Source organism: Pelobates fuscus, chromosome 3 (genome assembly GCF_036172605.1).
Source record: "Pelobates fuscus isolate aPelFus1 chromosome 3, aPelFus1.pri, whole genome shotgun sequence".
NCBI lineage: Eukaryota > Metazoa > Chordata > Amphibia > Anura > Pelobatidae > Pelobates > Pelobates fuscus.
In genome coordinates, this window is record NC_086319.1 from 341,915,073 (window position 1) to 341,929,143 (window position 14,071).

The 14,071-nt window shown below is 36.5% G+C and overlaps 1 protein-coding gene across 1 annotated transcript in view; it reads right to left on the reverse strand.

Annotated features, from left to right (window-relative positions):
• The window catches only part of MYO1E (myosin IE), a 149,881-nt gene that overhangs the window by 52,032 nt on the left and 83,778 nt on the right, over window positions 1-14,071 (reverse strand). The window contains exons 5-10 of the mRNA XM_063449120.1: window positions 10,519-10,606; window positions 9,546-9,635; window positions 8,444-8,575; window positions 6,381-6,515; window positions 5,235-5,367; window positions 726-922 (exon numbers count right to left, since the gene is read on the reverse strand). Of these exons, the coding sequence (XP_063305190.1) occupies window positions 726-922; window positions 5,235-5,367; window positions 6,381-6,515; window positions 8,444-8,575; window positions 9,546-9,635; window positions 10,519-10,606 (775 nt within the window). The remainder of the gene's footprint in view (window positions 1-725; window positions 923-5,234; window positions 5,368-6,380; window positions 6,516-8,443; window positions 8,576-9,545; window positions 9,636-10,518; window positions 10,607-14,071) is intronic.

Genomic DNA, 14,071 nt, shown 5'->3' on the forward strand with positions numbered 1-14,071 from the left:
AGTTGATCCCAACACAACTGGCGATATGGTTGCAATTTAAGATAAAACAATGAAAATATTCGGAAATTTTAATAGCCGCGCACAATTGTGAACTGACCTAAACATTGGTACTACATTAATGTAGACTATAGCATACCTATACACCAAACAGATATTTTGAGCAATTTAAGGTTAAGAGGGTCTGCTTGTACACTGTGTTCTACTGCGGGAGACTTTGTGGCACAATTGTTAGAAAATCCATCCCAAACATCAATATATATCAACCATCCTATTGTAATTTTTTAATAAGTGCCTTTCTTTCCAGGATAAGATGTTTGTGGGTTTGCTGTAGTCAGCACATCACTCCAAAATGTAGTCACTTTTAGCAACATGACTATGCCACTAAAAGGGGTAAGAGATTGCTGTGCTGTCAAATCCTTATTTACTACCTTAACAGACAACAGATTGCTGGTATCTCCAAGTATGCATTAAATACAAATCGGGGAAGAAAAACAAAGCAAAAACATTACTACTATCTGGAACCTCATTAGTAACAACATTTTAACATATTCCAGGAGAGTTCACACAAGCAGCCACTGCACGTCAGTTTGGACATATAAGAGATTAGAAAAGAATATGATGCTACATCCCCTGGAGCTGGATCAAGACCATGGACAAATTAGGTCTTTCTCCAGGATGGTTACCGACATTTAACAAGTGAAACATCATGCGGTTTTCATACGTACGTCTACTAAATAATCAAAGACACGGGAATGGAGGGCTTTGGAGAGAGCGTCTCTAGTATAGCACGCTTGCTCCACATTCAGCGTCACATTAATCGATTCGGATTTGCCGCCCCACTTGCTGTCCATCTGCCTGCTGGTCAGCTTATCCTTAAGGCGGGTTTCATTTATTCCCAACAGAAAGGAAGGAAAGGCCAAGACTGTCAAGAATGAGATTAATAAATGCAATTAGAACAGCACGGTTAAAGCACACATTACATTGCTTAATTGAAGGAATAGTAGATTCAGCTACAAGTACGGCCATTAAATCTCACATATACAACCAACCCACCGCAATAAAAAGGCAAAAAAACAAACAAACAAAAAAAAAATACAACATAACATGTTGACATTAAATCTGTTGAAAGAGGTCCTAATACACATACATCTGTCAAATAGAGTCGTGTCATTTTTGCAATGTGTGTCTTTTAGAATAAAGGGACAAATGGATTCTAGGGAGCCATCAGTCCACAAGCCCGATTCACACACTACTGACTGTTACTTTAAGAAAAACCATTATAATGAAAAGTAATAAATCCTATAAAAAAAAAAAATCTTTCAGATGCACCTCATATCCCATATCCCTTAATGTCATACGAGCAGAGAGTTTTTCCCACTGTTACGTATGCTCCTCATTTACTCCTTTTAATCCCTGCTTTCTGCAGAGAAAAACAAATCTGGTTCTAATTTCACAACACAGTCCTGCCCGACCTGCTGACCACGGCGGCCAGATGTTTGCGTCTAGCCCAGACATGGCTAAGACAGAAAGCAGGAGAGCAGGCGAGGGAAGTAATACGGGCATATCAACACATGGAAAGCATACAAAACAGAAAAACTACACTACTCTACAGCAAGAGAAACAGAACAAGGAACAAAAATAAATATTGTTCCATTAATGTTGTACAGACAGTACAGGTGAACACTGAGTGATATCCATTAGTTCTATTAAAACATTCTGTTTTCCTTCCTTTTATCTCGCACAATTGAGGGACTTCCCAAACATAATCAAAAACATTTCAATTTAATCACATTAGCAGCTCGTAGAGTCATTGCAGCAGGTTGGCTCAAAATGGATCCCCCAAGATTACAAGATGTTATTACAAAAACTGAAGATAATGCGATTATGGACAAATTGACCTTTTAAGTCAGACATTCACAGGATACATTTTCAAAAGTCTGGAATCCCTGGAGAGAATCCCTGCATCTAACGGTCTTTACTCCCCCATCCCCCCCCCCCCTTTCTTTTTCTAATTCCAAGTTTATTGATTTGAGAATCCCATACATTAGGAAAATGTCATATCGGAAAATGCATATGGAGCGAGAGAAAGTATCACAACATCTTATAGGACAGACATGAGTTTTGAAGGGACAACATAATGATGCAACTATATTGTTTGGAGCTGTAGCACATATCCTGGTTTTGTAACGGTAAGAGAGGTAAAACAATAGGAGTATCAAAATAATGCTAGGCCTGCAAACATCTGGTTTGTGTTACGATAGGATAACATTACACAGCTGTTGGCCGATTTCTATGTCATTAAGGTAGTGTGTTGGTGCGGTGCGACGTAGCTAATGTCAGCGGTGCAAAGCTTTAGCACCAAATATTAAGAAGCTAGTCATACACTTAGCAGGTCGGGTTTCTTGTGTTATGAGGTTTCAGGGTCTAAGTGCCAGTCTCTGACGTGACAAGGTTAGGGTGGTACGCTCTTTGCTCATGGGCATTCATGTGTGTAGCATTGTTTGGATTTCCTCCTGTCAGGATCGGGACAGGGATCCAACACGCAGAGTACAAACAGTAGCCAGATACGTATACCGGACCTTAGAATGGCCGGACTAACGTAAGTAGTACAGTATAGAATGGTCAAAGACAAGCCGAGGTCAAGGGTAACAGAAGACAGGTAAGCGAGAGACAAGCCGAATCAAGGGTAACAGAGATAAGCAGAGTAAGGTAAACAAGCCGGGTCAAAACCAAAAGGGATAATAGAATACACAAGCACTGAGTGACTAGAACAAGCTAGAACCACGACAGGGCAATGAGCTAATGAAAGAAGCTCTGTTAAATACCCTGTTCAGAGCAGTAACCACGCCTCCAAGGCGTCCTGATTGGTCCTGCAGCCATTGACTGACAGGTTGTTCCGGGGGAGTGTCCTGATGACTACTTCCTGCCTAGATGCTGTAAAAGGCAGTCACTCCCTCGCGGCCGGCCTAGCATGACCGGATAGACCGCGGGGAAGGGAGCCATCAGACCGTCTGGATGGAGGAACAGCTAAGTCTCTACCTCTTTCGGAGGTAGAGACCACAGGTACCCTGACACCTCCCTGAGAAGGGGGTGGAGATGCTTATTATGGGATTCTCAGTGTACTCTTGTGTCACATTTCAGTTGTGTTGTTGGTTGGTTGGTAGAGGGTGAATTGAGAGGGCAATTCGATCGGTAGAGAGGGGCGGGAGGGGGTAAGCATATAGGGGGGAGAGAGGGTGCGAAAAATGATGTGGGAAGGAAATGGTTCAAGGCTGAATGGGTTAGGGTGAGGGTAGGAGAAGGTAGCGTCTTTAAATTTTTTATGACTGACAAATTTGATGGGATATGCGCAGTGGTACATTCTATCCCCCCTCTCCCTCCCTACCTCCCCCCAGCCCAATCATCTTTTTCCTTTCGTTTTCATTAATTATTTCTGTTATTTTCTCTCTTTTTTTAAGAAGAGCAGAACACAGATATTGATAATATAAAAGGTATTATTTCAGCAATAGACATAATAGGCAGAAGGAATTTAGTTTATATCCTAGATCAAATGCAAAATACACTGTACATATTTCATTGTTAACATAAATCTTAATTTTTCCTTTGTCCATGTTGTACTATTTATTGTATTTAATGTCTTTTTTTCAAACTGACAATTAGCTTGTACACTAATCTATATGACTGCTTATCTTAAATAAAAAACAACAACAAAAAAACAACAACATTCTGATTTAACAATAAAGCAAGTCAATGCAGTGCATTTACTGGCATCACTAAGTATACCAGTTTGTATTCCTTGTTTAGTGTCTGTGTACAGGTTATAAACAATTATGCCAGATCATTTTTTCCTTTTTGGATATAAATATCTTGAGCTAAATCATTGATGACTAATCTTTAGCTCTTATAAACAAACTTAACCAATACTGTTTCTTTAAATGGATATTATGGTAATGCCTTAAGGAAATTTTAAGTACAATTAAAAAAAAAAAAAATATATATATATATATATATATATATATATATATTTATTTATATATATATATTTTTAAATGGACTACACTTCCCACAAAGCTCAGCCAAGCAACAAGATACATAGCTTTAATGCCAATAACAAATAAGTGATGCTGCACATCCTCACAGCACTTATATGTTTTAATAAAAGGGACACTATAGTCACCAAAACTACTTTAGCTTAATGAAGCAGTTTTGGTGTATAGAACATGCCCCAGCAGTCTCACTTCTCAATTTACTGCCATTTAGGAGTTAAATCACTTTGCTTACGCAGCCCTTGGCACACCTCCCTGCATGTGACTTGCACAGCCTTCCTAAACACTTCCTGTAAAGAGTCTTCTAATGTTTATACTTCATTTATTTCAAATTAGATTTAATTAAGAATGTCAGAGCTACTGCTCTGTTAATAGCTTGCTAGACCCTGCAGGAGCCCCCTGTATGTAGTTAAAGGTAAATTTACAGAGCAGGAGTTGGATACTTCCTAGGTAAGTGAATATATGATTGAAAATGAACCATTCTGTTTTCATGCAGGCTGTCAGTCACAGCCAGGACAGGTGTGGCTTGGGCTTTATGGACAGAAACAAAAGTGATTTAGCTCCAAAATGGCAAAGAATTGAGCACTCATACTTCAGAGGTGTGAACACAAAAACTGTCTTAAGTTGTTTTGGTGACTAGTGTCGCTTTAAGCTAAAGTTGTTTTGGTAACTAAAGTGTCCCTTCTAGGTCTGTATATACCAAGGGGTGTTTAGTGGAAAGTCTGCAATACATATAGTTTGGGAGAAAATAATCTAATCACAGGCCATCAGTAATCAGGCGGTGTCTGGGAGTATACATATGAAATGCCTACGGTTTGCTAAATACATATGTAATGCTATACTTATTGGAAATGCATGTAGTCCGTATTCATACCTGACTGTCTAGGGTTTGTTTTAAAGTTCAGCGTACACATTTTGGAAAATTATTGAAAACACCACAATCTACCATCAGACAATCTCAAACTCAAACCATCATGTTGTCCTGAAGGTTTCTAAATTCTAGGGTGTTAGTTTATGACTATGTTAGATGTTAATGATGAAAATACAAAAAGTGAAAGTGGTGATCTGCAAGCTGACATGATCTGCATTCCCGTAACATACTAAATGTAGCACGGGCTTTACAGAAATAAGGGACGCTTTGGTGCATAGTGAGAAAGTACACCATTGTTATCAGACTAGTCCACCTACATTCTTCACTTTCTACGGCCGCGTAGTTTCCTTTCTCTTTGAAACTGATGTTTCCTAAATGCAGAACTCCAGCTACGATCTGAAGAACCATCGCCTGCTCTTCAGCAAAGATGCCAATCACATTCATGGCATGCTAGAAAAGGGGAAGAAAAAGTAAAAAGAAAGAAAAAAAATAATATTTTAAATAAAGAAAAGATAATCCAAAACAAAAAAAAACAAACAAACATAAAAATTTGGTAGAAATTCAGTTTTGTAATTATATGAACCAATGTGCGTGTTTATACATCAACTACATTTTGTATGTGAGGACACCAATCCCTTCTTTGTTGGATGTACCACAAGTAGTAAAAAAAAAAAAAAAACAGATAGAAAGAAAAACAACCCCTCACTCCCAATAAAATACAAATACAAAATAAATTGCAAATTTCCATCTGCTTTAGGTCAGTAGATCAGGTTAAAAAATTCATATTAATCTGTTGAGGCGTTCGACAACCCATACTGACATAGCACTACTGCCACTTCTATGATTATCCTTAGTCAATGCTGCGTTGTAGACTGTCTTTGTGAATGTACGCATAGATGGATGCTCCAATGGTACATTACAAGTGGCTTATTCTACATGCACTCCAGTGAGTGGGGGAAAAGAAAGACAATATAAGTGGAGTAACATTGAGGTTCTAGAAAACACTCAGATTTATGAACACTGCTCTGTTTACAATATCTAATAGTACTTGCATAATAAATAATTGATATTCAATAAAACAGTGTTATTTGCTAATGGAAGACAGGATACATTATATATTTGGAACCACACTACCTATCATACATATTGCCCTATTGGATATAATCTGCATTAGACTTTTTTGTACGTTGCCCGTGATTTTATTATGATTTTTTTTTATCATTTATATAATGCATTTGGTTTGCGGCTGCCACTGGCATATAACTAGTGGTTCAGCAAGCACCCATAACAGAGGAATAACACATCCAGGATGCTGGTGGACATCCACCTATGTATTAAAGCTATATTCAGGTTAGCATTTTGCCTGGAAAACCTGGATGGTGTCCAAACCCATAACGGTCTGTTGGGTGACATATACAATACTGTACATTTTATTAATGTGTGGTTTGAAGTTACTTTCTTACCATGGTTTCTTGAAAGTCTCTCTTGTCATTGATATCATCTACTTTGTAAGAACCTGATTGGCTAAGGTAGTAATAGTAATCTATGCTCGTGATTCCAAGAGCATTTCTCTGTTCTTTGGAAGAGCCTTCAATCATCTGAGGAAGTAAAATGGAAAAATGTTTGTGGTGTTAGGGTTGAAGAATGCATTAACATAAATTATAGACGGTGCAAAATCTACACCCACTGTATACAAAATACTTAATACAACGGGTAGTTCGAAGAATTCGAAGAATGTATTGCACAAAAACGTACACTTTCACATTGACATAGATCACACACATATCTATACATTATATACACACACGCACAGTCACACTACATACAGGTACATACATGCATGCATATACACCCTTCCAAATACATCAGAGTAGTCAAAGATCTGTACTTGCTATGAGTGCTTATGGAAGAAACACAATATTAAATTGTAGAGTACAGCTGCCAATGGATGTGACAGTGCGGTCGTTAAATGGTTTTCACTGTTGCTTTGTTTACTATATTGCATCATATAGTGGCCATCAAAAGGCCAAACAATAAGAGAAACATGGACATCTGTGGTCCTGGCGAGGGTGCTATTAAACAGATGAAATTAAATGTCCAAATGACATCAACAGTAAGACATTCCTCCAGACCAAACATGCATTCTGACAGTGTTTGTTTGTTTTTTCTTCACAGCAACACATTGAAGGAGACTAAACGTCAAGGTTAGTCCTTGCTTTAGAATTATACCGCTTTAAACATGACAAAGTGGAGACAAATGTATATCTTAATTTATATCAAGAGATCTCAAGAATATTGGAGTCTATGCACTACTGGGCGTCCCCAAAACCTGGAAAATGTACTGCTGTAGTGTACTGAAAAGCAATGGTTAAACATTGCAAATATATCATGAAACTGAAAATGACAGGGTGAAAGAGGAATGAAAGCGTGGTAATTGGAACATTACAGCGTAACATATTCAGTGGTCATGAAATCACATCTAAGTGAGAAAGCCTAAACCAGTGATCAGGGCCAGCCCACAAGGGGTGCCACAGTGCCGGTGGATTCAGTGAACCCAGATGGCACTCTGCGTTTTGCTCCCTGAATTAAAGGATACAAAAAAATAATAATCTGAATTTAACATCAGAGTACCAAATGTCCGCTCTGCCAATAATTCTTGACATGTGTGTAGGATTATAGACCATGGGGCCTCTGACAGCGGTGACATAGTTACTGAACGTGTGGAGTTCACTTAAACTTGTTTTTCTGTCCTAACTACGTGCATGAGTATTTGTTTGATTCTTTGACTGCAAGAAAAGGCCAAGGTGTGAGAATGATGTAACTAAAGTACTAAAGTAGTGGATCTTTAGCGTATCGCCCTGGACCAGATTATCAGAATATGAACAGGAGTGTGGCATTGGATTGAAGTTACTTATAACATGCTTGTATTAACAATAATTGCCTAAATGTAAGAGAAAATGCATGCGAGAACACATTTTGTTTAGCATTTATACAAATCCTCGGTTACATAATCTAAATTATATTACGGAGTAATTGACTCTCCTTTGGAGGTAACAAGTGTATTTTCCGCAATAAATCACTTAAATGGGCCTCAGTGGTTTTTCTTGACTGTGTGTAGGGATTACTGACATCAATATAAACAGAGTGAAAAGAGTAAGAGACATGGTAGTTCGTTCATTCATTCATTTTTGCCAAAGTTACGCATCAAGGACACAAAGATACGAACACATTATATATGGCTCTATCAAGAAACCATTATTACCATTACAAGGGATTTTAGATCCACAAAAGAAGGTTTAGATTAAAATCGGACACACACATATGCTGGCTCCATTGAATATAACAAAGATCACATTGGATCTATATCACATTACAGGTTATACAAGTCAAAAAATGATAAACTATATATACAGTATTTATATATGAACTCACTTTTGAGTAAAATATTTCATCAGCCACGCGTTCGATATGTGGTGAGAATATAAACAATATACACTAAAACATACAGACTAGTCGTTATTCCTACCTGGTAAAATATATGGAAACTTCGCTCCCCTGGGTTCCTCATCACGACCCGAGATTTTTCCAACAAAAAGTTGGAAATTTTTCCTCCATCTGGTTCACCTCCTGGGCTAAACTGAATTTCAAAGTATTTTCCCTATTTCAAAGTTAAAAAAAGAAAATAAATAAATTACTGAGCCATATTAGGTAAATAAATAAATAAATAAATAGACCAGACTAATGCAAAATGGAAGGTCACAAAACATTTGCACCAATAAGCATTATATTTTCATAAAAAAGTATAAATTCAAAAAATATATATAAGTGAATAAAAAAAAAAGCCATAGGAAGTTTATATAATGTTTTAATTATTTTGCAAAACAGAGAAAAAAATAATAATAAAAAAAATAATAATAATAAAAAAAAAATAACCACCACAAAAAAACCCACAACAAACTACCAAATCAGAGACCTGTATCTTCAAATGGAGGACTATGGAATCTCTAGTGCAACCACATGGGTGAGATTTTAAAGAGTCCTCCGCTACCTGTATCCCTACTCTATCGTCCGGACAGATAGAGATTTGTGTCCCATTTGACTTCTGTATCTAACTAAATATTGGTCGTGTAACAGAGGCCGTAGTGGCCATGTGATTGCGAATGCCGTATCCCAATGATATTCACAGAAAATACCAGAATGTCTAACCATTGTGTGGCAGACTGTGGTATTGAATACTGTGACTCAGATTCTACCCAATTCTAATTTTAATTAATTATTTTCTTTTTATTTCTGACCTTGTCCAAATTACTATTTTTGTTACATTATTTCTGGGTAAATAACGGACTTTTCCATTGTGATCCAGCATTCAGTTGGTTGGCATGATTTATCCAAAGTATATCGATGCAACCAGTACATTTACAAACCACAACTCAGAGATCACTAGACAGATGCTTTGTAAATCAATTATACACAGAACCACTATCTGGTTAATGCATGAGTTTAGCCATTTTGCAGTTGCATTACATTTTAAATTTTTTTTTTTTTTAAATCATGTAGATACTGCTCGAGAGAGAGAGTGAGAGAGACAATGCTAATAGATCAGCAGGAGTCATGTTACCGTGACTTACAAATCGGCTGGAGTTGTTATTTCGTACAGTCTTTGCATTACCAAAGGCCTCTAGTAAAGGGTTTGACTGCAGAATGATATCCTTTACATGCTAGAGTAAAGTAAAACAAAACAGATTGATTAATTTAATAAGGCAAGTCACTATAGAAATTGTTATTGTATAACAGTAATTATGAACAGACAGGTTGTAAAAAAGGTTTTGTTTCTGAGAAAGGGACTATTTTTAACTGATCAATGTGGCTTTCTCAGGTTGTATGCTTAAAGGGGCAGCATAACACAAGAGCCATGATTATAGGCTCTTATAAATGTGAGTCCCACTTTATTATACAATATGTTCTATTAATTAATGTAATTACACTATGTTGGTCTCATCTGTATATTTTGTGTTACCAAATGGAAATGAAGACATTTTAAACAAAAAAGGAGAAGGTGGCTAAATTGTTAATATTTACTAGCATGCTAAACTAGACCGCAAATAAGGCTCTGTTCATTGTGACTATTACCATAGAAAGCTTAGGTATTAATCTCTCCTTTACAAACCTTTAGCTATTTGGGTTTTTTTGTTGTTGTCCCTTTTAATAGAAAAAAAAAGGTTTTTATCACAAATTGCAATAGATATTGTGCATACATTTGTAAAATATTAGTAATTTTTATTTTCTAAATTTTTGTATAGATAAGGGGAGCAAAAAATAATATAGTTTAAGTGTATACAATTCCAATTCCACAATTATTGTCCTTATATAGAACTCAAATAATCGGTCTGTAGGAACAGATATGTCTTTTCTTGATCAATGAAGAGTCCAGTTGCACCATCCTTTTCAGCTTAATTTGACCAACTCCTCACTTTTACCATCCCTTCAGATTGAATCATCAGTTGCAGGAAAGGCTTGCACTACTCATCTACTAATGTCCCCAGATATGCTCTTAAACATATTAATTCGAAGCATAAAGTCCACCACAAACATTTGTCATACCTGAACTTTGGGGCCTCCTCCCGAGACCTTAGAGACATATCCCATGATGTATTTGGCAGCCACAGTCTTACCAGCTCCACTTTCTCCGCTACAGGGAAGAACAAAAACAGGACACTGCATCAAATACTAATCAACATGACAAAAATACTGAGAAATGAAACCTATATAACATTTACTCCACATGATCTAAGATCACAAAAGCAAACAAAAACAAAAAATAAACCCTTTGAAAATGCCTTTTTGTTGGTACACTAAAGCACAGCTACAATATATGGAGAGCCAAAAGGTCGTTGTCCCTCCAGATGTTGTGGACTACATCTTTCCTAATCCTTTACCAGCACTATAGCTGTAAAAGCATTATAGTAAATTTAGTCTACAACATCTGGAGTGCCAAAGGTTGCCTACCCATGGACTAGACCAGGGTTGCCAAAAAGATAGATCCCCAGATGTTTTAGAACTACAGCTTCCATGATGCTTTGTCATTCTAAAGGCATGCAAAGTATTGTGGGAGTTGTAGTTCAACAACATCTGGGTACCTACAGCTTCGGCACCCCAGGGCTAGAGCATGGACCACTCAGAGTCATAAGCACATGTCTTTTCCCCCCACTTATATCATTAATTTAAGATATTAAACTATTAATTTCATGTTTTCTAATTGAGTGTAGTCATCGATGTTATAATACACAACCCCACTAAAAATAAAGAAACAAGGTGGACAATGCGGATCCATAGAAAAGTAAATGCCAGTGCCATACTATCCGATATTTGAAGTACAATAAATGGAGATGATGCAGATATCCCATATCTTTGGATATGAAATGTGGTCATTCATACTCTAAGCCAGGTAGATCCCCAAATGTTTTTGAACTACAACTCCCATGATGCTTTGCATGTCTTTAGAATGCCAAAGCGTCATGGAAGCTGTAGTTTTGGAACATCTGGGGATCTACTTTATGGGAACCCCTTCTCTAAGTAATCCTTAAAAAGCTAAGTTTATTGGAGAATTGCTTTACAATATTGAGAGAGAGAAAGAGAGAAAGAAACCTTGGACACCATCATTTTATTTCCAACAAACTGAAATTACATAGAAGTGCGTTTTTTTTTCTGGAGACGGTTGGTAGAGGGACCCTGAGATATCTATCAGGCTTAAATCCATAATTTATCCTGATGATGTAGTTGTTCTTTCATCCCCACTTTTCTCAGAGTCGAGTAGTCCTTAATGTGTTGAATACAAGGTTAGCCTCTCATGCTTTTAGACTCATTAAGTTTAATGGGCCAATATTTGCAATTACCTGAATGCTGCTAAATACGTAATGCATTAGCACTAATGGCATGTACAGACACATATCTACTCAAATGTACGGTAGTTTTTTAAAAAATAAATAAATAAAGTGAATGTAATAATAAAAATAAAAAAAAGGTATTTTTTGCGGGAGTAAATGGAAACATTTTGCACTATATGGTCCATTAAACAAATAAAACAAACAATAACATCCTGGAACATGTGTCAAATTAAATTCACTTTAAACATTGTATTTAACCTATAGTTTTTTTGTAAAAGACTTTCTATAAATATTTTTTTTCCATTTTATTGCTAAAGTAGTACTACTAAAGCATTTGTACAATAAATCGGGTCCTTTCAATTTCAGGATTGCACCCATCATGTTTCCTCATCTCTTTCACACTGTGGCGGTCTCCCGGAGGACAGATGGAGGGTAAAGAACCTGTGTATCTACAGGTGGCGGTTACCATGGAAACGAGATGCATAGTGTAGTGCCGATATGTATTAAATAACATGTGTGGCAATCTGCCACAAAGAAAAGGGAAACAGAATCAAGGTCACTCCCCTCTCTTTTCTTTGAACTCACAATGATCTCCATTACCTGTGACAGGGGATTATTTACTACAGCTTGGGGAATAGGAGAGATTTCTTGGAGAGCCTGTTACACATCCTTAGTGCCTCGGAGGGACATAGCTTGAGGCAAGCTAAATTTTAAATGCAGCCTGAGGCTCCAACTTCCAGATAACAGATTAAAACTTCACAAAATATTTAGCAATTTTCCCTTCTGCACTTTAAAAGGAATACTTTGAGATGGCCCGTTTTGAGTTCTTTCCCAAATACTTATCTAAAAATATTGTAGACGAGAAACCCTCTTTTAACCCTACATTTTTTTTTTCTTTTTCTCCTCTAACTGAAAGCCCATAATTTTGGTAACTACAATTTTCTCAATATTACTCAGTCATAGGCTACAAATAATCTAAATGTAATTTATTTGTCAAATATTGCATTTTGTTAACTAAAAAGCAAGCAGTGTGTTCAAAGTATTTCACACTGAATAATTTAATCAAATTTAAAATGTTGCAAAATTCCGATTGCTCTTGTCCTTGGCATTCTTCATTAGTATTTCATTGAATCTGGGTTTCCGATTCCAGAAATTATTTTAGTGTTTATTGTTCATTTATCACATGGTGCAAAATACATATATTACTTTTGGTGGTTGATGTATTACTATTATTTAAAGTAAATTAAAATACAGAAGTAATGACAGCGATAGATTAAAAAGTGTTGTGCTACAGATTAGTCTATCTACTGAAAGGTCAACATTCTCCATTGAGATCTAGGTAGTTACTTGTAGATCACAAGGGGATATTATTTTTTCCTATTCTCTGGCCTATTTAAAAGGTCCTTTGTGGAAATTTAATTTATGCCTGTGTAACACAAGCTTTTGTTTCAAGTGAACATACAACATATTCCTAAAATGCATCCAGGTGCATTAATTCTACTTAATGAAGGAGCAGCCTCAGAAGTCTCTACAGAGAGACAGCGGCTTTAACCTTTTTCTAATTAGATTTTTGCTAAATATAGGTTGTGGCACGCACATCCCGTTGAAAACTGCATTTTCTCCAACAAAACAGCTTTGAAAGTATGAGCTAAAAAGTGACAGGATGTGGATGAAAAAGGCTTGAGTTGAAAACAGGATGAAATCGGTGAGTTGGCACAAGACTTGGTTGAAGAAACAGAAAGCTTTGCCAATATGAGATATTTCACAGTAAGTGAAGAAATTATTGAATAAAAAGAAGCACAGCATCCTGAGACACTTAGGCCTTGATTTAATCTTTTTGGATAAACTGCCAAAAATTAAAAAATGTTTTTATAACATGAAACGCTTATCCAAAAATATGAAATCAGTTTGTCATTTACATGGTCATCATCATCATCATCATCATCATAGCAAAAAGAAATAATAAGATATGACCATTTTTGAAAAAGAAAAAAAGGTTATTAATATGTAATTTCTTTGATAAAAAAAAAAAAACACTTCTAAATAAATGGTCCCTATAGAAAATTGCCCAGATCTTAATTTGGTTATACAAACACTTTGTTTTAATTTGGTTATGATGCAGTAGATAATATGGCCAGGCCTGGCCCAACTCATCTCTTTAAAGCAAGGGGACTTCACTCAAATCATCAACTCCTAGAACTCAGTCAGCTGCTGTTGGAAAATCATTGCTCCAGGCAGCCATTCACTGTAAATATCTGGGTGACCATTAG